This window comes from Podarcis cretensis (genome assembly GCF_951804945.1).
Source record: "Podarcis cretensis genome assembly, chromosome: 17".
In the NCBI taxonomy this organism is placed as follows: Eukaryota; Metazoa; Chordata; class Lepidosauria; order Squamata; family Lacertidae; genus Podarcis; species Podarcis cretensis.
In genome coordinates, this window is record NC_137187.1 from 3238935 (window position 1) to 3265303 (window position 26369).

Sequence of the window (26369 nt, forward strand, 5' to 3'; positions counted from 1 at the left end):
CCTGCCTGGAAGCAGCTCAAGTTCTTGCAAATTTCCTTTCCCCTGCTGCCTTTCCCAGCTATAGGTGTGCAGGCTGATCCGCATGCAGATTGCGCTGGTGATGAATGAGAATGTACTGGGCTTCATTCCAGATCTCCACTCCTTTTTCAGCTTATAAGTGCTGAAGTTGGCCCTTTGCAAAAGAGGTACTAACCCTACTATGGTTTCTCAGAATAGCTGCCTGGGACATGCTAGCCATCCCATCCAAACTCCTGCAGTTCTGCCTCCCCCTCTCCCCCCAATTTTAATCTAAATGTTCAATCACACTGTTTGCCAAATATCACCAGCCGGTCCCCTGCCTGCATTCTTCCTTTCTCCATCCCACAAGTCCCACATACCCCTCCTACCTTTCAGAAGCATTAGAAGCTTGATAGTATCATGGGCGAGGGCATAGATATTGAACTGTCCGCAACCACATTGAGTGTTAATAACTTTATCCATGAAACTCTAAAATTCAGCCTAAGGCAAATGAACACTCAGAGCTCAGAGCCTGGTGCAGGGACAAAGAGGAAGAAAATTAAGCGTTGTGGTTTCCTAAGGGTGTGGAGTGGCATTGGGGCAGTAGAGCAACATTCTGGTTTTTAGGGCTCGACCCATATTTTGATCGTATGGTATTGTGTAACAATGAATTTCCTTGGGAACTGCAGCTTTCTCGTTCTATGGCTGTGCCTTGCGAAAAATCTGATCTTACCTGCCGAATTGGATCTGATAAGATTTGGAGAAAACCCACAGAGAGATTTTGCTTAGCCAAGCTTCAGTTCAGTGGGTAAGGTTTTCATAAGGCAGAGCTGCAGAGCAACAGGAAAAGCTCTCAGACCTGGGGGAACTAATTGGTACACAATACAAGCAAAATACAGGTCAAGCGAAAGTGTGGATTGAGCCAGACTGTGCATTTGCCGGGCTTCTTCAAGAGCACAGAAAAAACAGGATAACATGGTCGTCCTGAGTAAACAATTCAGCTTTTGGAGAATCTCCATTTTAATTTTTAGGATGCTTCCAACTTGTCTCTATATTGTGGGAGAGATGCAAGCACATACCAGAACTTTAGGTCCGTGCAATTAAAGTGGATTAAAGTGCTCTGTCACCCTAGCACAACAAATCCACTTAAAAATATCTACAGACTTTTTGCAGGTCGTCTGAAGGGGACCTAAGTCTGATTCTTTTTTAAAGTGGATTTGTTGTGCTAGGGCGGCAGAGTGCTTTAATCCACTTTAATTTCTGGAAGGAGCTGGAATCCCCTCTGCAAAAGAGTGACAATCTGGAGGTGGTCTTATTAATTATGGGTTTAGTAAGGCAGGGTGGCGCTGTGGGTTAAAGCCTCAGCGCCTAGGGCTTGCCGATCGAAAGGTCGGCGGTTCAAATCCCTGCGGCGGGGTGCGCTCCCGCTGCTCGGTCCCAGCGCCTGCCAACCTAGCAGTTCGAAAGCACCTCCGGGTGCAAGTAGATAAATAGGGACCGCTTACCAGCGGGAAGGTAAACGGCGTTTCCGTGTGCGGCTCTGGCTCGCCAGAGCAGTGATGTCACGCTGGCCACGTGACCCGGAAGTGTCTCCGGACAGCGCTGGCCCCTGGCCTCTTAAGTGAGATGGGCGCACAACCCCAGAGTCTGTCAAGACTGGCCCGTACGGGCAGGGGTACCTTTACCTTTACCTTTAAGGCAGGATTAATTCCTCCCCACCCCAGTCCCCTCTAGCAACAGGAACAGTACACAATCCTGGGGGTGCCCCCAGATTGTCATTATTTCATGGAATGGATTCAAGCACATACTGGAAATATAGAGTTGCTCAGTTAAAGTGAATTAAAGCACTTTAAAGTGGATCAAAGCAACAATTCCACTCTTTAAAAAAGGACCACTGCCTTTTTGCAGTTAGGAAAGTAACAGTGAAATGTGCATGCATGTGATGAGCAAATGATAAACAGGAAGATGTATATACACGTGGCAAGAAAATCAAACTGGATGCTCATTGTCGTATAATTTCCCACAAACAAATCTGATTGCATGCCGAATAAAGACCAGAGACCATGTAATCATCATGCAAACTTTGAGCAAAGAAATCAGGATGGATATGCAATAAAGAGGAACTGGAGGAACCGTTAATAAGGAAGTTGCTAGATTTAATGTCTGTGGAGATCTGCTGGAAAGTGTGTGGCAATTCTTGGTGAACCCTCAGAAGCCAGAGGAAGGAGATTTGTGATAGATGGCTGGGGGCTTTGTGCCTTCTGTATCTCCTTGCCTTCCCCCCCTTGCCTAGCAAAACAGTAAACTTTGCAAAATAAAATAAATTATGCAAAAGTACCCATGTTAGAATTTAAATTGTCATGTTTATGCACCCTGAGCATCTGCTTTGCATGCAGAATACCCCAGTTCAATTGCTGGCACCTCTGGGGAGGGTAGGGACCATCCACCGTCTGAAATCCTACACTGCTGATCAGTGTAGACTGCACTGGACCACATGGGCCACTGGTCTGGCTCAGTATAAGAAAGTTTCCTCTGTGTAATGGCCTGGGAATCCGATTCAGAGGCTGAACCGGAGGAATCCCAGCCTGCACAGGAGTCCCCGCCTCCAGGGCCGGCTGAACTGGGGCAGGGCCTTGATTCTGAAGCGCCTGCACCTGTGCCGGATCCTCAGGAGCAGGAACCAGGTGATTCCTCTCTGGCTCCAGAGATGGTTGAGGACTCAGTGCCTGCAGGTGAGTCTCCCCCTGGGCCCAGTAACCCTTCAGTCTCTCCTGAACTGCAGAGGCTCAGGGCAGAGAGGCGAAGGGAACTGGTTTCTCCCAGGAGGAGTGCTCGCCTTAAGACCAGGAGAGGCAGGTCTCCTGGGGGCCGGGACCGCCCCTGGCCTCTGAGAAGATAAAGGCCAGTCAGCCCGGTCCCAGGTTGCGGGAGCAACATCGTTGAAGAGCTGTTTTGGCCAGCATCCAGTCCTGTTTCCCCCAGAGTTCCTGTCCTTGCCCGGCTTCCCTCTGTGGACCCCGCTTCGCCCGAGGAGGACTGTCTGCCGACCCTCAACTCAGGTCTTGGACCTCGCCCCACGGTAACCTCCCCACCCCCCCGAACCAGCAGACTCTGAAGAGACACAGCCAACTACAATCAAGGCAGATGCACAGCAGATATTTAAAGTGCACCCAAAGCACATGATGACACCCCCCCCCCAGAGAATACAGGGAACTATGGTTTTCCCCTACAATACATAGCACCCTTAAAAAACTACAGTTCCCAGGATTCTTTGGGGGTAGTCATGTGCTTTTGATGTATGTCTGGCGTGCTTTAAATGTATGGTGATCTGCTCTCACTCTTGTTTGGATGAGCCAGCAGCCTATCTCAGTATAAGACAGCTTTCATGCATCTCATATGTGAGCAGTGGGTTAAGGACCGGGGACGTGGGTGGCACTGTAGTCTAAATCACTGAGGCTCTTGGGCTTGCTGATCGGAAGGTTGGCGGTTCGAATCCCTGCCGTTGCTCGGTCCCTGCTCCTGCCAACCTAGCAGTTCGAAAGCACACCAGTGCAAGTAGATAAACAGGTACCTCTGCAGTGGGAAGGTAAACGGTGTTTCCATGTGCTCTCGTTTCCATCACGGTGTTCTGTTGCTCCAGAAGCGGTTTAGTCCTGCTGGCCACATGACCTGGAAAGCTGTCTGCGGACAAACGCTGGCTCCCTCAGCCTGAAAGCGAGATGAACGCCACAACCCCATAGTCGCCTTTGACTGGACTTAACTGTCCAGGGGTCCTTTACTTTTTACCTAAAGACTGGCGAACTCCATGTTGACATGTCCCAGGGAGGTTACTTGTATTTCTGTTCTTCCAAGCTCCCCATTTCCCCAAACAGCAAGACATTTCAGGGGAGCACTGCCCATGCTTTGATTTTCTTTGGAGGTGAAGGCACTGGAGATGTTTTTTTGAAAGTGTTGCTTGAGGCTGTCCGCTCCTGCATCTGATGTGGGCTGGAGCTTTGCAAGGCTCACAACCTTTGCAGTTAAGGCACAACTGAACTGTTTGTGCAACAGTTTTACTCCTCTGGAATCTGATTGTGAAAGCTTCTGTCCATCACTCCACCTCTGTGGGGACAGCAGAGGGCAGCAGAACACAGCAGAAAGGAAAATGCCTCTCTTGCCCAACTGATTTGGAAACCAGTTATCTCCCCCTTCCCTCCCTCTCAGCAAGGTCTGCCCCAACTTCCCCCGAATCACGGCTTAACAGGGTTAAGCGTTGTTGAAATCTGTTTGCCGCTCCCAAGCACAGACCACCAGAACAGGAGGGAGGAAGAGAGTTAACTCAAGTCTGCAAGCATGTGAGTGTTGACTGTGCGGCGAAGGGAGAGGGTGGCATGCCTAACGGTAGCAAAAGGATTCGCTTTACTCTGGCAAAACCTGGGGCCAAATCTAATATCCAAAGACTATATTACAGTGTCTCCGTTATCAAATGACGCTGGTTGCATGGACAAAACATGGTGTCTGGGGCGGCTGCCAGATGGGTGTTTGTTGTGGGATGGGTGCTCTTTGTGCAGGCAGATTTTTTCACAGCGTTCACCCAACTGCATTGGCATCAAAATGCCAGTCTATATTTTGTCCCCATTTTGTCCCCATTTACTCTTTCTGGGGAAATTTCAATAAGGTTTGAAACAACAACAACAAGAAGGTATTGCCAACACCCCCTTTGCAATACAGTGGTATATCGGGTTAAGAACTTAATTCGTTCCAGAGGTCTGTTCTTAACCTGAAACTGTTCTTAACCTGAAGCTCCGCTTTAGCTAATGGGGCCTACCGCTACGCCGCCACTGCGTGATTTCTGTTCTCATCCTGAAGCAAAGTTCTTAACCCGAGGTACTATTTCCGGGTTAGCAGAGTCTGTAACCTGAAGCATATGTAACCAGAGGTACCACTGTATCTGCATGGCCCACTTGCAGTATTAACCTCAACTGGAAACCCCCTGGGAAGTGACCTATAGAACAGCATGTAGCTTTAAAGGAGTGCAATTTATAGTCTAAAGATGTTTCTAACCTGGCATGTTCTCAGTATGTTCTAGTAGCCCCCTGAAGAGGCTGGCACTATCGGTTAGATGCTTCTCTTATCTCAACAGGATGCTTCTTCCAAGACGCTTTGTAGTCACAACTACACTAGTCAAAGCAGGGGTGTATAGACCCAAAGCCTTTAGTTCTTGCAAATGGCTGATGATTTCTCTCCCAGCCCTTTCTCCAGAAAGTTTGTGGCCTTCAGGTCTAAGGAGCTGTGCACAGAACATACTCAGAGAAATAGCAAAAACAAAAGCTGCTGCCTTGAGACTAATGGGAGCAAAACTAAGAACTGCACAAGAGGATTGTGGCTTCTCGTTAGGCCTCAGTGCTGCCTGCAACTCTTCCTCACTGGTTTCAGGGTCTCTGAACAGATGTGCATAGCCATCAAGGACCACTGAGTTCATGATGGTCTCTTGCTGTCATGCCAATTCTGAGGGATCCAGATCTTTAACTCTCCAATCAGCGTGGCTAATGGCCAGGGTTGATGGGACCTGGAAACCAACAACATCTGCATGACCAAAGACTAGCCACCTCACATTTAATGGGTGCTGATTTACGCCTTTTCTAGAAAAAAAATTAGGACCCTTTTTAGTGCAGTTCCCAGCACATCCATAATTGTGCCCAAAGATTCAAGACCCAATTCAATATCTAGCCCACATAACAAGTTGTTTTATAGTGTGACTATGCAATCATCACTACTGCACAAGTGCAGAACTGAGTGCAGGATTCACCAGTCTGCTAAATATAAGCTTCTATTTTTTCCCCTTTTTTTAAAAGCAAATTTTTAGCCCTTAAGGCTACACATATAAGATTAAAATTACACAGGGAATCCCTGGTGTAACGTCTAAATCACGAATAGTAGCTAAGCCAGATATTTAATATGACTTAAGATCACAATCTAGCTCCTTTGCCCATCCAGTGACTATCAGAAACAGATGCAAAAACATTTCAACGTTAGCATAGTCCTGAATGTGAGGGTTCTTAGCACCAAGTTCCTTTTCCTTTTGGTCTTCATTCTCAAATGTGTGTGTTGTGTTTACAGGTTTTTCCGACTCCTCCAACCCCTCCTTCTTCAGGGAGCTTTAATCTTCGGAGCTCTCAGTTCCACGACAGCCACAAGGAGGCTCTTTGGGGAGGTCAGGTCCCCCAATTACCCCAAGCCATACCCAAACAACAATGAAAGTACCTGGGACATTTCTGTGCCAAAGGGCTTCAGAGTGAAGCTGAATTTCTGGCAGTTCGATCTGGAGCCATCTGAGGACTGCACTTATGACTACGTCAAGGTGTGTGTGTGGACAGAGCCTGGCATGCAGAGGGGGTGGTAGAGGAATTGCTGCATTTCCAAGTGGTTGAATCTCCATTTTGCATAGCTTGGCCCCACAAGTCTCTGCTCTGTTATTATGTTTCCCTCTCTCCCCAGGGTGTATGGGGTATTAGGGGTGGGGGAGTACCTCACCACATGGGTGGCGCTGTGGTCTAAACCACAGAGCCTGGGACTTGCCGATCAGAAGGTCGGCGGTTCGAATCCCCATGACGGGGTGAGATCCTATTGCTCAGTCCCTGCTCCTGCCGACCTAGCAGTTTGAAAGCACATCAAAGTGCAAGTAGATAAATAGGTACCGCTCTGGCGGGAAGGTAAATGGTGTTTCCGTGCGCTGCTCTGGTTTGTCAGAAGCGGCTTAGTCCTGCTGGCCACATGACCCGGAAGCTGTACGCCGGCTCCCTCGGCCAATAAAGCAAGATAAGTGCTGCAACCTCAGAGTCGTTCATGACTGGACCTAATGGTCAGGGGTCCCTTTACCCTTACCTCTAGTACCTCTGCTGGGGGACATGATGTACTCCTTCTGGGGCAGTTTGTCCACCTTTGGTCCCCACCCTGCACTCAGCTCTCACCTCCTAGAAGCTGTCAGCATGTGACAGCAGCCACACCCCAGGAATGGCTTCCACTGGCTGGCTAAACCCGGTGAGGGTAGCTTAAGGTTACCAGATGTCCCCATTTCCTGGGGACAGTCCCCGGATTTACAAATCAGTCCCCATACAAAATCCTATCATTCCTACTGAAGTTGAAAAGGGTTCCCGGATTCACTGAAAAAAATCTGGTAACCTTAGGGTAGCTGGTGAGTTAGGGACTTCCCCTGCATGCAAAACAGGTTCTGGTGGATTGAACAGATGAGACCAATAGTGGGTCCATCACTCAAGAAGGTGGTTTCTGCATGTGCTGCGGAGGGAAGTGAGGGACAGATGGAGCTCATCCACCTGGGAAGATAGCTCATCTAGGAGAAAGAAAGCTCTGATCCTAAACCCCTGCTTCCTTGCAGGACATCTTCAGCAGAAGAAAAGGCTAAGGAGTAAACCTGTCAGGAATGAGCCAGCTCCCAGAGAAGATTTGCAGCCAACTGCAGAAAGCAGCCAGGAACAGAAAGGCTTAGATGTTAGACAGACAGGAGAGAGCCGGCAACTGCAGACTTCGGCTCTTCCTGACCTTGACGAACTGGCTGTTAAGGCAGTAGCTGAGAGCAGGCGGGAACACAGCCAAAGCTCCCAAGAAGAGACTGGAGCTGATCCACTCAGCCCTAAGAGTCGGCGAATGAGAGGGCTGTTAGATAGGAAGCAAAACAAGAGACTTAAGAGTCAGAAGTTCAATTTCTTCTCTTACGGCCGGAAGAAGTCTTCAGAAGGGTCATCTTGAGTAATGATATTGAAGGCTTTGTCAGAGCTGCCAGAGCTATCTATTTGTTTTTGCAATAAATCCCCCTTTACCTATGCTTACTGTGTTATCAAGCTGGGAACCTGGACTCCTGACAAAACCCTATGCAAATCCAAAGTGGATGGCGCCTTGTAAGCCTCCTTCCAGCAACTCCTGTAGCCAAGCTGGTGCCAAACATATTGCTCTGCTTTCCTTTGGACCACATCAGCGAGACCAAGGGGGGGTGTCTTGTTGTCTGGGCAGCCTAGGACATCCATCGGCATTGCCCAGACTTGCACCCAGGGGAGGTCACTTTGGTGCTGCTCAAGCAACAGTTTGACTTCACCCATGGAGGTGCACTCCATTGTCTCTCGAGACAGACGGGTGTCAACAACCTACCTTCCAAGGGCCTTTCCCTCTTTTTCAAACAGTAGGCCAACATACAGCAGCAGCACTGGGGTTTTTTATTTTTTATTTTTTTTAAATAATTTTTATTAACTGGCCAATCACATCAAATTAAATCACATCATATAAATTCCGAATTACAAAGCCAAATTTTTAAATTTTGTTGGGGGAACCCATACTTCAAGATCCAAAGGGGAATTCAGATCATCTTCTTATTACTGCGTTAATGTCCAAATCAGTCCCAATCAGTCCAAACAAAGTTCATAATTCTATCCAGTCTTATCTTGGTGTTGCCACATCATATCTTGTTCGTATAATTTCTCTTTTTCCTTTACGATCTCTTCTGTTAGTCTCCTTAAGCCGATAGCAAGTGTAATAATCCTGTGTGGATTTCCCGTTCCTCCACTAAGTCCAGATGGTTTCCATACATCTCCTTCGTAGATAACATCACTTTATCCATCGTAAATTTTGGCATTTGTCGCTCTTAAGTCCCACCGAGGAGTTGATTCACGATATGTAAACAACTCTATTTCTCTCTTTCTCCTCCCAGACCCAAGAGCTCCCACAATGCCTCACAAAATGGCGAACGGCATTTTTTCCTGACTGCGTCACTCCAAAACTCTTAGCTTTCCAGCTTCATCTTGAAACATTGCTTTGGATCGAAAGTTTATCTCCACACAGCCTTAAATCCACAGCTTAAGTCCTTAATTTCTGACTCATTAGGGGAGGGGGATTCTTGTTAAATCACATAAAAAGGTAGAGGCAGGTTTTTCCCCCCCTCCCCCCTCAGTCATTACCGTATCTTGACGTTCTTCTCGTATTTTATTGTTGTCTTGTTATCAGAGATCTCTTCTGTCAGCAGTATTTACTCCCCTTTTTCCTTGATGTATGTGCAATTAATCATGTCCAAATTATTTCTTTTAAAGATCATTGCAACCAGCGGCGCGAATCGGGGACGGCGTTGAGGAGTGCCGAAAATCCCACAGGAGGGCTTTGTGCCTAGTGCCCCCACCCCCACAAATTCGGGGGTGGTATAGGGCACAGCAGGCAAGGGCCGTCCCCCCCATAATCCTGGGGGGGTTAAGGAGGCTAATTACCCCCATCATAGCCTCCAAATTACCTCGTGTGGGTCGGAGAGATGTTATTGTCAGCCATCTTCCGATGCGCCACCTAGTGGCCCCCGAGCACTGGGGTTTTTTAACCCACCCCCCAGTTTCAAAAACAATTCACCACAACATGGCGTCCTCCTCAAAGAGACACCACAGCTTAAGAAATGGAAGCCGGAAACCCACTGGGCTTGGGTGCATGCAACCTAGGGATGAGGTTCTCTGGATCTTGGTTTATTAAGACCACTGTTTCTAATACTTTCTCCTTCCCTTACTGGGTTCTGGCAGGTCACAGCCAACAAGAAGGACTTAGGCCGGTACTGCGGCCAGCAAGACTCAGCCACCGGCAACCACCCTAGAGGTAAAGAAATTTTGTCAGCTGGGAACCGAATGCGGCTGCTGTTCCACTCCGACTTCTCCAATGAAGAAAATGGCACCAATGTCTTCTACAAGGGCTTCCAGGCTTATTATCAAGCAGTAGGTGAGCACAGAGCCTCCATTCTCTGCAGAAGGGGACAGGTGGGGCTGATGCAAATGACGGCAGTCTCACTACAGCCGTACCTCGGAAGTCGAACGCCTTTCGACCTGAACGTTTGGGTTCCCGAACGCCGCAAACCCGGAGGCAAGTGTTGCGGATTTCGAATGTTCTTTGGAACCCAAACGTCCGGTGTGGGTTCTGCGGCTTCTGACTGGTTGCAGGAGCTTCCTGCAGCCAATCGGAAGCCGCACCTTGGTTTCCAAACGTTTTGGAAGTTGAAAGGACTTCAGTTTGACTTCCGAGGTACGACTGTACAGGCAGAGGCCTGACTGGGGACTTATGGACAAAGCTTACTACTGTGAGTAGGGAGGGGTCTCTCAGTATAAAGTCGCCCCCCCCCCCCCCGTGTCAGGTGTGTTCAGACTACCATCCATTGTGCTCTCACTGCTGGTTTTCAAAGCTGCATGCACACAATATTAGGCACAATTCATATTGATCTTGTAGTTTCTTGACAAACAGTGCAATTTGATGTGGGGTTTTTGTTTTTTTCAAACCAGCTTCAGTCTGACTAGAATTGTTTTAAAATTTTTATTCATGATTTTCAATTTTATACATTTCAATAATTTTACTGTCATTTTAACATTTCGAAACTCGACTTCCTTCCCCCTCCTTCTCCAGTTCCTTAAATTTATTTTTTAATATTTTCTGCATATTCCAAATTAACTTAATCATTTATTCATCTACTTTAAATGTATAATCTTATAAAACTGCAGGTTATTACAATAATCTTGCCAATGTTCTTCTCTGTTTACAGTTTGTTTGCAAATATTCAATAAACCATTTCCATTCTTTTATAAAAAGTTTGTTACCTTGATTTCTTTTTTTTCTGGTAAGTTTTGTCATTTCTGCGTATTCCATTAGTTTTTGTATCTATTCTTCTTTCATCACGACTTCTTCTTCTTTTCATTTTTGGGCAAACAACATTCTTGCCGCTGTAGTCGCATACATAAATAAATTTCTATACCGTTTGAGTTGTTCTGTCCCTATAATTCCCCAAAGGAAAGCTTCTGGGGGTTTTTTTAACAAATGTTATTTTAAACTTCTTTTTTCAATTTATTATATATCAATTCCCAGTAAGCTTTAACCTTACTAAAGGTTAAAGGTCAGTCTGACTAGAATCACAGAGCATAGAATCATAGAAAGAGCGTCTCCACCCCCATTGTTCTGCCCGGACACTGAGGTCCCACGCCGAGGGCCTTCTGACAGTTCCCTTCCTGCGAGAAGCCAAGTTACAGGGAACCAGACAGAGGGCCTTCTCGGTGGTGGCACCCGCCCTGTGGAACGCCCTCCCACCAGATGTCAAAGAGAAAAACAACTACCAGACTTTTAGAAGACATCTGAAGGCAGCCCTGTTTAGGGAAGCTTTTAATGTTTAATAGGTTATTGTATTTTAGTGTTCTGTTGGAAGCTGCCCAGAGTGGCTGGGGAAACCCAGCCAGATGGGCGGGGTATAAATAATAAATTGTTGTTGTTGGGACTCTGAGGGTCATAAAGTCCAACCCCCTGCAAACCTTTAAGCCAAATTAGTGTATAAACCTCTTCTAACTCTCGTTGTGGGATATCCCCAGACTTGGATGAGTGCGCCCTTGAAAACGACATTGAAGATGGCGCACCTCGGTGCCAGCACTTCTGCCACAACTACATAGGGGGCTACTTCTGCTCTTGTCAGCCCGGCTACCGTCTCCAGAGTGACCAACATTCCTGTAAAGGTAAGAGGACGAGCCAGGCTGTATGCACGCTATACCTCTGGAACACATTTGAAGCACATTTCCCTCTGCAAAGGATTCTGCGCACTGTCGCTGATGCCTCACAGTGTCACACTTCCCAGCAACCTTTAACTGATAGCGCCCAGAATTCTTTGAGGGAAACAGTGTGCTTCGAATGCACGCTGTAAAGTTATAGTGTGTATATTGCAGAAAGCTAATGGGTGGGACTACGGAGGGCTACTGCATTATAGTGCTTATGGAAAGCTGTGGTCCAAGATGTCAGCCGTTCGTGACTAATCACATAAAAACAGAAGAAAACGTGAAACATTAAAAACTTGCCTGTATCAGGAATGTTTTATTACATGTTTATATGTGCTGGAAACCGCCCAGAGTGGCTGGGGAAACCCAGCCAGATGGGTAGGACATAATAATAATAATAATAATAATAATAATAATAATAATAATAATAAATTTCTTATGTAAGCCGCTCTCTCTTGGCCTCAGTCTCACACCCGCAATGTATAGAAAATGGTAGTGGTTTTTGCTACAGTGGGGATGTAAAGATTACTGTAATCATGCATGTGAAGTATTTTGAACATGGCAAATGCTGTTCCTGTTTGTGTGGATTAGCTACCTTCATAATCCCATTTAATCTGTTGCGTTCACAGTATGGGTCATTGGAGCGACAAAAGGGGAGCTTTTCCTGCACTTTCAATCCGTGTTGATATAGGTGAGGTCTATAATCTGTGTTAGAAATTGTGGCTACAGAACAGGGACCAATCATTCTTCCAGTTGAAGAGTGTGGTGAAAGAGAGAAGAGAGAATGGACCACCTACAAGGAAAGGATGCTCTGTGGGTCCCTGGCTTTCAGCAAACCTTATTTTGCTTCCTTGCCCTGCAGTGAATTGCAGCAACGAACTGTTCACGGAGCAATCTGGGTACTTGTCAAGCCCTGGTTATCCCCAGCCGTACCCAGCTGATTTACGCTGCAACTACAGCATACGAGTGGAGGCAGGCCTGATCATCACACTCAAATTCCTGGAGCCTTTCGAAATTGATGATCACCAGCAAGTCCACTGTCCTTATGACCAGCTCAAGGTATTGTAGATCACTGTACCCCTGGCTGGGGCTGTTCCACTCAGCCCTGCTTACTCCAAATGGATCATAAATGAGGAAAGAGGGATGCTCCAAAATGTACAAATGTCTGCAATCTGTCTTTGAAGTATCCAGTTCTCAGCATGTGGAATAAAGAAGTCCTGCTATTTTCTTGAAAGCCGTTTTTTGAATATATCGAGAATGTTGTTCTGTATGTTCATTGCCACCTTCCCCGCAGGCTGAACTTCTTTTGGAAAGAGAAATCATTAGAGTGTTTTTGAAATAGCTAATATATTCACAAATACCATCGTTCAGCCCAGACACTGAGCTCCAGCTCCGAGGGCGAGAAGTGAAGCTACAGGGAACCAGGCAGAGGGCCTTCTTGGTAGTGGCACCCGCCCTGTGGAACGCCCTCCCATTAGATGTCAAAGGAATAAACAACAATATCTGATGTTTAGAAGACATCTGAAGGCAGCCCTCTTTAGGGAAATTTTTAATGTTTGATGTTTTATCGCTTATTATTATTCTGTTGGGAGCCACCCAGAGTGGCTGGGGAAACCCAGCCAGATGGGCGGGGTACAAATACATTAGTAGTAGTAGTAGTAGTAGTATTTGTAGTGCTGAATAGCATCCACACTCGTACGGACAGCAAATACTTTGCTCCCAAAGGATTAGTGGATTAGTGGTTAAGAGCGGTAGTCTCGTAATCTGGTGAACTGGGTTCGATTCCCTGCTCCTCCACATGCAGCTACTGGGTGACCTTGGGCCAGTCACACTTCTCTGAAGTCTCTCAGCCTCACTCACCTCACAGAGTGTTTGTTGTGGGGGAGGAAGGGAAAAGGAGATTGTTAGCCGCTTTGAGACTCCTTCGGGTAGTGATAAAGCGGGATATCAAATCCAAACTCTTCTTCCCAAACTCTCTGCTTCCCACCAGATCCAAGTTGGTGGGGAAGAGGTTGGTGAATTCTGTGGCACAACGTCTCCAGGAAGCATTGAAACCAATGGCTCTTCGGTGGACGTACTTTTCCACACGGATGATTCAGGATACAGCCGTGGGTGGAAGATCCGGTACAGCACAGAAAGTAAAGTATCCCCATCCAGCAGACGGAGATAAATGGTACTCAGCCATCTGCCGCTGCTTCCTTCATTCCTCTCTTATCTCCAACAGGAGTCCCTTGCCCACAGCCTGTTCCAAATGATGAGTTCACCATCATTCAAGACCTACAGCCATTGTATCAATACCAGGACTACTTCATTGCCAGCTGCAGGACTGGATATCGGCTGATGGAGGTGGGACTCATTTATCTAGGGCTGCGGACACATTGAAGCACATTTGAAGCACATTTCCCCCCTCAAAGAATTATTGGCACCCCAGTTTACCCCTCATAGAGTTACAATTCCCAGCAAGCCTTAATAAACAGCAACACCCAGCACTTTTTGAGCAGGGCAAGGAAGAGACTCCACTTCTGACACCAGTGTTGCAAGCCACACCAATCTCTGCCTAGCAGTGCACAAGATTTCAGGGGCCTTGGCCCTCCATTGGTGTCTGTGTTTTATGGGGAAATTAGGCACAATGGCAGTGCTGGATTAAACCCTGTAGAGAACCCTAGGCAGTCAAAATCTCGGGAGCCCCCTTGCAAATTATCTCCTAATACATTTTTTATTTTACCAACCAACTTTAATGAGCTAAATCAATATTATTTTGACCCATTGTTGCGAAGGCCCTAAAAGGCCTCCTCTGTGTATTTGGCAATCCGGCACTGCAAAAATGGAGGCTAGTGTCTTAATAATATATGGCTTATTTTACACATATATACAACCTTTAGTCTTCAGTCATAGAAACATGGAACTGCAGTTGGAAGAGACCAACTAGTCCAACCCTCTACAATGAAGGGGCGCACAGCAGGAGCACCCCTAAAGGTGCCAGCTTATCTTTATGGCAGCACGACCAGCCTCCTTTTTGTTCTGCAACCTGTCTTGGTCTCCAGGGCACATACAAGCACGATTCCTTGTGTGACTTCATCAACACGTAGGATTAAAGGCTGGTACACACTTTGGACCTTTGCCAGGTTAAATTAACTTATCACATGCTAATTGCTGATTCTCAGAAGTAGGTTTACACACATGAATCTCAATTACACTAGCGCAAACACTTATTAAACACCTCAAAACCTTTAGAGAAGGAAAGAATGTGCTTTGGATGTGTTTTAAAGGTATAATGTGTACATCGAGTGGCTTCTCCATTACCGTACTTTATCTCTCTGCCTTCTAAGCCTTTCCCTCCTATGATGTCCTCATGATCCCTCAGGCTTTGGGTGTGTGTGTGTTTTCTCCTCCATTCCTAAACGCTTCACTTCCCTTTTACATCTCCCAGTTTTTATCCTAGGAACAGTTTAAGGAATATGTCAGGGCAAGAGAAACATCTGATTCAACAAATATTTATCTCCCAAAGGCATCTGCGCTTGTGGATCTGATTAAGGCAGAAAGAGATGTGACGATTGCATAATTTCTGGCCAGCATCATGAATAAGTGGGGAAATCAAAAGTAGAGCAGAACAAACAAGCAGGCCTGAAATTGATCCAGTGTTCAGCCCCAGAATTTGTCTTGGTAGTTATGACTCAGCTCTGCCAGGATCTAAAACCGCATTTCCCCAACCTGGTGCTCTCCAGATGTTTTGGTCTCAAAGCAGAGATGATGGGAGGTGTTGGGAAAGGCTGGTTTAAAGTAGCAATGGTGAGTTCCTTTAAGCATGTCCAAGGGGATTTCCCTAAACATGCTAAGCCTCCAGCGCCCTCCACACTTGATATCTAGGGTTGCAGGGTATTCAAGGCAGAGGGTGTGGCTTCTGTGCAGAATTGAGCATTGGATCAGTGGCGTAGCGTGGGGCGTGCAGGGGGGCCCGGCCGCACTGGGCGCAACATCTGGGGGTTAGGGTTAGGGGGCACAAATTACTTGCCTTGCCCCGGGTGCTGACAACCCACGCTACGCCACTGCATTGGATTATATATCCACAATGAAAATAAGAAAAACTGACACTCAATGCTCCTAAATCTGAGGTAGAATTTTGAATAAATTAACAGATTTTTAAAACAGCATTTGCTATCTTAAGATATAGGTCTTCCACCCACTGGCCAGGATCCAACAGGTGGGTCATGAAGCCAATTGCACCTGGCTAATTTTGGCACTGCCTGAGACAAAGGTAAGGGGCATAGCTGTGTGCAGGGACTTGCCCAACCCTCGACTGCCTTTTTGTTTTTGAGCAGGGCGACAAAGCACTGAAATCCTTCACCGCTGTCTGCCAAAAGGATGGGATGTGGCACCGCCCTATGCCCCGATGTGAAAGTGAGTAGCTAGCCACAGATCTGAAGTGCCGTATTTTTCGCTCCATAAGATGCACCTAACCATAAGACAAACCTAGTTTTTAGAGGGGGAATGCAAGGGAAAAAAATATTCTTTAAAGGGAGCGCTGAGCAGAGCCTCCCGCGTGCATTCACTCCATAAGACGCACACACATTTCCCCTTACTTTTTAGGAGGGGAAAAGTGTGTCTTATAGAGCGAAAAATATGGTACTATTAAAAGATGGCAAGTTGCCAATGATTTTATTCATTTATTTTAAGGTGACTTAGTTGCTAGAGGGACGGAGTGGGGGGCAGCCTTCAAATGCCAAAACATCTAGGGCTAGGCCTGTTCCCAAGGTCTAGGCCCCTTCTGCACTCAGCGTTGAAAGGACCTCTTTAAGCAGCCATGGCTTCTTCCCCCAGAGGGAAGGTTTTGTGAAGGATGCTGATAATTGTTAGGAGACTCTTGTTCCTAAGGAAAAGCGGGACATTCTGGGATCAAATCAGAAACTGGGATGGCGCCTGTAAATCTGGGACTGTCCCTGGAAAATAGGGGTGCTTGGAGGGTCTGTAGTCATTTCCCCATAGGTGGAAAGCCATCTTGAGGGGTGTGGGTTTTTTTTTTTAGTAGGCAACTGGTAGCAGGAAATCACCACTAAATGATTGTAACTGAGCTGGACTTTGAAAGGATTCCTGAAAGAAATATTTCCTCCCCTTCATTTATTTGTCGAATTTGCCTCATAGTTGTGAACTGCGGCGAACCGAAAAGCCTGACCAACGGGGACTTCAGGTATGAGTCCCAGCCAAACAATAACGACTACCTGTCAGTTGTCAAGTACAGCTGCAAAGAACGCTATTACCGCCTTTTCAGTAATGGAGGAGGTGAGTCCTGCTCAGCACAAACTGTGCCCCCCTCAGTCCCGTTCCTTTCCCATTCTGTCTTTTAAGCATTGCTGAGAATTGTATACCTGTGACAGGTAAAGCTACGGTTCCTGGGAAAGAATGTGCTTTGTGTTATGTACTGAAGTTCTCACCCTGGGCCAGCAGGGAGATACTGTAGATAGTTATGCAAATGATTGGATAGTTTTAGAAAGTTGCTACAGTAACGTTGTAACTGGAGCTCTATATAAGCAGGCTGGCTGAGCCCTTCAGTTCAGTTCAGTTCTGTCCTGGCCTGTGAATAAACAAGAGCTGTTGAAGAATCGCTGTGTCGTCTGATATGTTCACCCACAACTTAACACTTTGAATGTGCTTTAAAGGTGAAGTGCGGACGCAGGAATTCCCCTCCATTCCACGAGGGGCCTCTCAACCATGTTCACAGCCATTTCACTACGGAATTCCACTTTTGTGGCATCTACCCATAGAAAATAATTGCCTCACAAAGGCTGCATGATCACATTAGGGCAGCAGCACAGGGTGTATCTCTGGCATTACTGTACTTACTGTACTTTTCCGTTTTTAAGACTATTTTTAAAAAATTTAAAAATAATGCTAAAAAGTGGGGGTCGTCTTATACATGGGTGGTGCATAGGGTGGACGTTTGATTGGTTGCTGCCGCAGCTGTCAGCAGCTATTGTGCGTGTTATTGGTTGCTGCGTCAATGGGTGATGTTGATTGGCTGACGCTCGGGCATTTGTGCAGGTGATTGGCAGCTTTTGCTGGCGATGGGACAGAAGGGAGGCGGATTTTGTGACACGTGCGGGTGAGCGATTTTTGGCAATCCCTCCTTAAAAAAGCTCAACAACTCGGTGCCATCTCTCCCCCCCCCCAATTTTCTTAAATTTGAGTCCCCCAAAATAGGGGGCGTCTTATAGATGGGGGCGTCTTATAGATGGAAAAGTACGGTACTGAGTGGCAGAAGCTGCAAAAGCAGAAATGGGTCAGTTCTGGGGTGGGGGTTAGTGCTATTCTGCATTAAAGACACAAGGAAGGTAGGAAAGTACCGTAGTTAAGGCAAGAGAAGCAGTACAACTGCTGGGTCTTTGGGAGCTGAAAAATAATAATAATCACAAGTTGTTGCAGGTATGTGGAGAGAGAACTGAATTTGTGACTGGGGAAAAATGAGAAACTGAGAGAACTGTTCCTTCTAAGAATGGCTCCTTCCATCCCAGCCTGTGCCCTTACAGAGTCGAAAAACCAAGGTGTTTAAGCAGGCAAAGTTTATTCAGACTATGCTCTCATTATTTTGGTTTCCTTCCTCAGATATATATACCTGCTCTGCTAAAGGGTCTTGGATGGACCAAGATGACCATGAGGACATCCCTGTGTGCCTGCCAGGTAATCGGCACTCTTTCATCCTCCTCCTCCTCATGTTATCTAAAAAAAACCACACCAAGCAAACACTGCAGAAAAGAGCAAGATAGAACATGAGGTTAAGGGAGAAGAGGGAGAAAAGATGGGATCAAAAACAGAGAGACAATAGCCTGGTGGTGAAGCACGTTCTCTCTGCCTTAAGGTTCTGAGGGTCAAGCAATTCCTGGTTAAAAGGGATCTTTGCCAGGGATGGGTGATTTATTTTGTTGGGGCGGAGGATTTTTGTGTCATGCACTCTGTTCCTTAGTGTTCCGAAGGTTAGGTTCCTTCAGGTGAGCAGCCTGCCGAAGGCAGAGGCAGTGAGTAAGGGTGGAGCCCACAGCTCAGATGAGAAGTCGAAGCTAAAGCTGAGGGACACCGTCGAAGAGGCAAGAAGGATCAATGAACCATTGACTAGTATTTGGTGTTATTCTGCCTCTAGTCCTGGTGCTAGAGTTTACCCATCATGAAAAGTAGCAATTTATAGCCTTATCCTCTACAATTCTATGATAAAACCAGCGCTTTTGTTTTTCTTCTAAAAAATGTTTAAGGGCACTCTCATTTTGACTCAAGAAAATCACCATTTTATAGTTCAAATCGGGGGAAATAAATCCAGTAAATGGGCAAAAGTACAAAGAACATGCATTACCTCATATTACACAGCTGACAGCTCACAGTAACTTCCAGATTGGCACGAGGTTGTGTGCACTAACATCTTCCCGATTCCACACATCCACATTCTACACTACTTCACACATTAAACGCTCGCTTCCGTCTGAAACTCAGGAAACACCGTGACAGGAAATGCGGCCGCCATCGGGGTTAGCAACGGAACTGACGGTTCACCATGCTAGAGAAGAAACTTAAAATTTTTAAAATTTTAGTTTCTTCTCCTGTTAGAGTCACAAAATGTTTAGGGGTGTGTGTACCCACGAGTCCCTCCCAGAAAAAAAGCACTGGATAAAACCACCCAGCTTATGGTGGTGAATGACACAGTTTAACAATGCCCTGTTTAAGAAGAGTATGTTTTCTTATCTGTCCTGAATCTCCAGGTACTTGGCTAAGTGTGTTAATAATAAGAGCAATTCTGGTGGGGAAAAGCTGATTACGTGGGAAAGGTCTGACATGTTCTGTTAAGAGCGAATGGAAGCATTCAAAATAAGGAAATATCATGTGGGAAATGGGAAAAGGCAGGAGGCTGTCGCCTTTCTTGACCATATTGTCTCTCTTGCAGTCTGTGGAAGACCGGACAATCCCATCCAAATAACCCAACGGATTATTGATGGCCAAGAGGCGCTAGAAGGCAACTTCCCATGGCAAGCGAAAACAGTCATCACCGGACGTGGAGGCGGGGCATTGCTGGGTGACCGCTGGATCTTGACCGCAGCGCACAATTTGTACCCCAAGCCGAGCAGTGCATCTCGGGTGGCTCAGAGCCCTGAGCTCTCTGAGGTGATTAAGAAGACTCAAGTCTTCTTGGGACACACAGATGTGGAGGAACTCGTAAAGCTGGGCAATCGCCCCGTCCGCAAGGTTTACATCCACCCAGCGTACAACCAGGGCCTTCCGGAGAACTTTGACGGGGACATTGCCCTCCTGGAGCTGGAGGACCCAGTGACACTTGGGCGTGACATACTGCCAATCTGTCTCCCGGATCCAGGGAACAGCACCTTCTACACTCAAGGATGGATGGGTTATGCCAGTGGCTTCGGAGTAGAGAAGAACATCCTTGCTTCCAAGCTAAAATACGTACCGATTCCAGTAGCAAGGCGTTCATCCTGTCAGCAGTGGCTGAAAGGGCAGAATATTGACGGCCGGGACCCGGTCTTCACAGAGAACATGTTTTGTGCAGGTTCCCCTCACGAAACAAAAGATACCTGCCAGGGCGACAGTGGGGGGGCTTTTGCTGTGCGCGACCCGCAGACTGGGCGCTGGGCGGTCTCAGGGATTGTTTCTTGGGGCATCAATTGTGGCAACGGCTATGGCTTTTACACCAAAGTCATGAACTACCTAGACTGGATCAAGGGCATAGTGGGGAAGGATTGGGTCTCAATGCAAGGGTCAGATTAACATATTGGAATGTAAGCATCCGTTGTGATTCAGTGGAAGCTCCCGCCATTTTGTAAAGAACTGTCACCTCCAATGTATTGTTTCATAGCTCCCTCCCAGGACTGAATAAGTAGGACCTTAACTCACGGTTTAGCAAATCCTCTACATTAATCAATCTAAGATTTAGCTGGTTGATATAACAATCAAATAAATGATAGCTTGTTTGAAACTCTGTCAGTGTTATAATCGCTAAAAGATTTCTGTACTACTTGCTTTAGTAATGGACAGATAGAAACAACGTATTATATTCCTGTGTCACTATCCCCAAAGGAGCACAGCATGCCTTTGATTACATCCTTGTGTTAGGAAGAATGCTAGTTTCTTGTGGTTAATAAGGCAGCTGTAGAAGTTGTCAGTGGATCCAAATATGTCAGGCAGGGGTGGCTGTCACAAGGGATAGTCATGGCCACTACATTCAGGATCAGCTCCATTCTGCAAAGGATGGTCAAGAAGCCTGAATCTGACATCCTCTCCTCCTCCATTTCTTTTTTCTTTTATATAGGTAATACGTTTTATTGACTTTCCACAAATTTCACATAAAATTCCCATACATAATAATTTTTCTTCTGTTTTCCGTGGTGTTTTTTATACTTATTGCCCCAACTTATCTTCATTCTTCTATACCATAGCCATAATGCAATAGTCGCTAATCATTTCTGGTGTTCATAGTTCAAATCCTGCTCACAAATCCATCACATTATAATATTTCTTTAAATAGTCCAAAACGGGCTTCCGTTCTTCCATCCTCCTCCATTTCTTAGGCTCATCTAAAATAAAGTCATTGCCACCTAGCAGTGAGTTTTACACTAATGTTGGCAGTGGATGAGGAACAACAACAAAAAAGTCTGTTGTGCTTATTCTGCCTTTAAAAGGATAATGGCCCACAAAAATTAGCAGCTGATACTTTTCACAGTTTGGAGGAAATCATTCCCTGTTAATATCTGCAAGCTACTATTAAAGGCACAGCTACAGTAGCTAGGGGACGTGGGTGGCACTGTGGGTTAAACCACAGAACCTAGGACTTGCTGATCAGAAGGCCGGCGGTTCGAATCCCTGCGACGGGGTGAGCTCCCGTTGCTCGGTCCCTGCTCCTGCCCACCTAGCAGTTCAAAAGCACGTCAAAGTGCAAGCAGATAAATAGATACCACTCTGGCAGGAAGGTAAACGGTGTTTCTGTGTGCTGCTCTGGTTCGCCAGAAGCGGCTTAGTCCTGCTGGCCACATGACCCGGAAGCTGTACACCGGCTCCCTCAGCCAATAAAGCGAGATGAGCGCCGCAACCCCAGAGTCAGCCACGACTGCACCTAATGGTCAGGGGTCCCTTTCCCCTTTATCTTTACAGTAGCTAGATCAAATGTTGCCAAGCCTACTTCACTTTTGGAGATTCCTAGGCTATTGCATTCAAACACCAAAGAGGCTTAAGTGTAGAACACCTCTAACCACTTTTGAGCTCAATCCCACCGCCCTCTACAAATAAAACATTTCTCCCTGTCTTGATTCAAATTTGTTAGGACTGCTGAGAGCTAGATAAAATGGCTTCACATTGTGCCCAGGCTACAACTGGGCTCTTTGTGGTTAAGGGGTAACGAAGGACTGATTCACACATGCATATTTATCGCTTGGTGACTGCCCCATCCAAACTTTCATGTTTCAATGGAGCCATGGCAGATCTAATATGTCAGACAGAACTTCCACATCTTATTGCTTTTGAAGGGTGACTGATGATCACACAGTCGTCAAGTGTACAGTACTCAAGTAATAAACGTGAATCTGTGAGTCAGGCTTTAGCCCAGTTGGTCTTCCTTTAAAAGGCCATTATTAGTCATACATCTTCAGATAACCTACTTCACTAAAGGTAAAGGTAAAGGTACGGGCCAGTCTTGACAGACTCTGGGGTTGTGCGCCCATCTCACTTAAGAGGCCAAGGGCCAGCGCTGTCCGGAGACACTTCCGGGTCACGTGGCCAGCGTGACATTACTGCTCTGGCCAGAGCCAGAGCCAGAGCCGCACACGGAAACGCCGTTTACCTTCCCGCTGGTAAGCGGTCCCTATTTATCTACTTGCACCCGGAGGTGCTTTCGAACTGCTAGGTTGGCAGGCGCTGGGACCGAGCAGCGGGAGCGCACCCCGCCGCAGGGATTCGAACCGCCGACCTTTCGATCGGCAAGTCCTAGGCGCTGAGGCTTTAACCCACAGCGCCACCTGCGTCCCACAACCTACTTCACTACTAGTCAAATTAACTGCTGATGGTTTTTTTCCTAATGCAACTACTCTACTGGATAAAGCTATATTAGTGAAACACTTTTATTCCAACTCTTGATGGTGCAATCCATACTTCTAGAACTTGTCCCACTATTGGCTAAGAGATTCTCGACCACATCTTATGTGCACCCCAAAGAATGCTCCTGCCTAACTGTAAATTTGCATTTATTGCCTCACAAAAATGGCATTCTACAAATATTAAAATTACTGCTGCACAAATCTTTGGGTTCTGTTTTAAGACTCTTCTGTGCTTTTCTGTTTTCACTGTATACATAAAGCCATCATGCTAACCCAATGTTCTTTTGCAACCTGCCATGACCCAGGAAATACAATGGGACTTTGCAAATACAATGGTACCTTGGTTGTCGAACAGCTTGGCTCCCGAACAAATTGGCTCCTGAATGCCGAAAACCCAGAAGTAAGTGTTCCGGTTTGCAAACGTTTTTTGGAAGCCAAACTTCCAACACAGCTTGTGCAGCTTCTGATTGAGTGCAGGAAGCTCCTTCAGCCAATCGGAAGCCTCACCTTGGTTTTCAAATGGTTCTGGGAGTTGAACGGACTCCCAGAATGGATTAAGTTCAACAACCAAGGTACCACTGTACACAGGTTTGGCAGTGCAGTTGGAGGGACAGTTGTGTTTTGAGTAAGTGGGGGTCAGCAGGAGCAAAGATGAGGTTAAGGCATCACCCTGAACACACTCCTTTTCTTTCTGCCACATAACATAAGGGCTGCCATTCACTTCAGTGGGCAAAAGTAAAGGGCTGCATTTGGAGCACTGTTTGCAGAGCAGCTAAAGTCTGGCCTTCACCCTGAGAATGACAGATGGTCAACAGAACCTTGACAGGGCACCTTGTCTCACATGCTGTCTGGGGTGATGGGCATGGTAGTCCAAAACATCTGAAAAGCACCAAACTGGGGAAGATTCTTGGAAAACAATCCCGAAAGCGTTCTCACCCCAGGACAACAAACCGTGTGTCTACACAAAGCACCAAATCTAGGAGGCTTCAGCTCCCCACATACCTTTTATTAAGCCACTCGGTCATTCAATAATCACTGTTTCCCTACAAAACTCTGGGTTTTACCCTCTAGACTTTCAACAACCTGCTGTTAGTTATTAGGTTTTTTTTGGGGGGGGGGTAGCAGATCAATTTCTGTCCCACTTTTCAGCCTATGCCTATACACCCTATGCCCTTTTAAAATGTGTTTTTTGGGGGAGGGTATTAGGTTGTTGTTTTTATTATGTGTTTTGTGGTTTTATATCTTCATTTTATTCTGTGAACTGCCCTGAGATCCTAGGGTATAGGGCAGTATATAAATAATAATAATAATAATAATAATAATAATAGGCAGGGTGGTGTGCCCTTTTTCAGCTTTCTGTTTAGAAAAAGGAAGTCAGGACTCAAAGCTTTATGACACCCCAGGAGAGCCTGTGAACAAATGGCTAATGGGAAGTACAGGAACACGACTTCCCTGCACATCTATCTCCCTTGAGTTCCTCGTGACCTTTCAATCCTTTTGTCCCTCCTCTTTGGAAACTCCTTCAAGCCTTCCCTTCCTCTTTGCCACTCCCTGAATTCAGTGCTTTGGGATAGCTCTGCTCCTCCAAAGGAATTTCTAAGATGCAGAAATCTGGGGATTTTTATTTTTTTATTTTAATGAGGAAAGAATGTTACTGTTTTGGTAGAAAAGATCATGAAACTGTGTCTTTGTTTTCTCCTAGTTACTGAGCCCAGATGGGGAAAATCCCAGCCTGCTTAGTCATTATTTCCTAGGATCCTGACCCTGGTGTTTATTTAAAGAAGCTGCTGCTACAGCTCTATTTTGCACATGTAGTATCCCAACACATAACTAAGAGAACCCCGGATTTCTTGAATTTCCTTTTTAAAAAGCACCTTTCCGGCTATGTCACTATTTTATACAGCTCCGGTTAAGGCATGCGACCTTGAAGGCTTCCTCTGGTACCTGCCAAATCTCCCAGCATCCTACTGACTGACTGCTCAATGCCCACTTTGTTATGGGGTCTCCATCTTGAAAAGTATATATTGTTGGAGGAGGAAGCTGGAAAAGCAATAGTCTTTTGCCTCTTTCAGCACAATGTACTTTTCAAGACACGGATGGTACCTGAGCTTCTGAACAAATGGTGGAGCAACTGGGAGGTTACAAAGGAAAGGGAAACAATCTGTGAAATGTGTGTGTGTGTGTGTGTGTGTGTGTGTGTGTGTGTGTAATATGTGACCACTGGCAAGCTGCAGGAGTCAGCAGAGAGGGGTGGGGGGAAAGTTCTGAGTGCTTACAGCCCCCCAAAGCTGGACCCAGTAATACGGATTTTCCAGACCCTGCAAGTGTCTCTTTTCCCCCAGGGACATAACACCAGTTATGTCTCCATGAACACAGTCTTCACAGTGAGTCCATAAGTGACTGCAGAGGCCAGTTCTGGATCCACACGTCCTTCCACAGTGGGGACATAGGTTTTCGGCTGGGAGTTGATCATGGTGAGGGTTAGCTTGTTTCTCCTTTTCGCCCTGAGTTTGAGCGTCTTCAAAGTCCATGTTGAAGTGTAGGTGGCTTTCCACGAGGCAAGATACAGTGATAACAGCAAGAACCTTTATTGAACTAACAGAACTGGACAACAGGGGCAAAGCAACTGCTTATATACATTTCTGAAGGCCCGGGCCACTCCCACTCCCAACGTTACTGGCTGTCTAAACTTCCAAGCTGCAAATCAGGAGTCTGTGTTTAAGAGCCAATGACAGAGGCCCAAATCCTGAAATGTTCTGTGATTGGATATTATGTATTGAATCAGAACACAGGAGATCAGAATCCTTAGTCCAGACTCAAGCTCAGGCAAACACATACAGTGGTACCTGGGTTTAAAAACAGTCCGGTTTAAGAACAATTTCGTTTACAAACTCCACAAAACTGGAAATAGTGTCCCAGTTTGAGAGCTTTACCTCGGTCTAAAAATGGAATCCAAACGGTGGAAGGGCACCAGCGGCAGGAGGCCTCATTGGGGAAAGCGCGCCTTGGTTTAAGAATGGTTTTGGTTTAAGAACAGACTTCGGGAATGGATTAAATTCATAAACCGAGGTACCACTGTACCACTGAATACATAATACATGACACCTTTGGTAAAGGCTGATTTCCAATTGGAGCCCTTGCAGGCCAATGTGCTTATACTGATAACTTTAACTTTTATTTTATATACTGATAACTTTTATTTTTAAGATTTCAAATGAGCTTCAGAAACCACAACCATTTTTCTAAAAATCAGATTTGTGCAATAATGAAAAACAGTGGTTTCTCCAGATCTCCCTGCTACGCTTCCTCTCCTCTTACTGATTTAACTCTATATTACCGTATTGATTTCTCCTACAACTAACTTCCTGTCTCAGAATGCAAAATGCCTATCATTTTAAGACAACATAAAATGTGAGTGTGCAAGCTTGTGTTGAGTTGGGAATTCCTGGATGTGTGCTATTGTGCAATTCCTAGGCAAACACGTTTGTTTCTTTTTTAAAAAACGCACACTGCTCATCTGATTCTTGCACACATACGTTTGTACAAAATTAACACATTTAAAGCAACAAATTAGAAGACGGTATTGAAGAGGAAGGTGGTTTTGATTTTTCAACTGCAAATACATGCATGTTTCGACTAATGAGGCCAAATTTGAATGGAGTCAATGTGGATTCTAAGTGAGATCCAGCTCAAATATGGTCAAGCCCAAAGATTCACAAAATGTCAACATTTGACTGCCAGGAGCAATACATTAACAAAG

The 26369-nt window shown here is 46.1% G+C and overlaps 1 protein-coding gene and 1 long non-coding RNA gene across 4 annotated transcripts in view; one reads left to right on the plus strand and one right to left on the minus strand.

Moving 5' to 3' along the window:
* The window catches only part of LOC307206904, a 181790-nt gene extending 157860 nt beyond the window's left edge, over positions 1 to 23930 (minus strand). The window contains exons 1-3 of one of the 3 annotated variants that reach the window (XR_013834520.1): positions 22546 to 22925; positions 21670 to 22170; positions 6843 to 6861 (exon numbers count right to left, since the gene is read on the minus strand). This is a non-coding gene — a long non-coding RNA (uncharacterized lncRNA). Of the gene's footprint in view, positions 1 to 6842; positions 6862 to 20833; positions 22171 to 22545 lie in introns of those variants that run through there. The other 2 variants (XR_013834519.1, XR_013834521.1) reach the window with 2 other exon arrangements.
* C1R (complement C1r) lies at positions 4179 to 20499 on the plus strand. The gene is made up of 11 exons (XM_079960257.1): positions 4179 to 4331; positions 6097 to 6337; positions 9540 to 9732; positions 11358 to 11498; positions 12397 to 12593; positions 13525 to 13672; positions 13759 to 13880; positions 15854 to 15932; positions 16674 to 16811; positions 18132 to 18206; positions 19456 to 20499. Coding segments are annotated over exons 1-11 (2172 nt in total). The 5' UTR covers positions 4179 to 4329; the 3' UTR covers positions 20292 to 20499.
* Positions 23931 to 26369: the final 2439 nt, after the last annotated feature.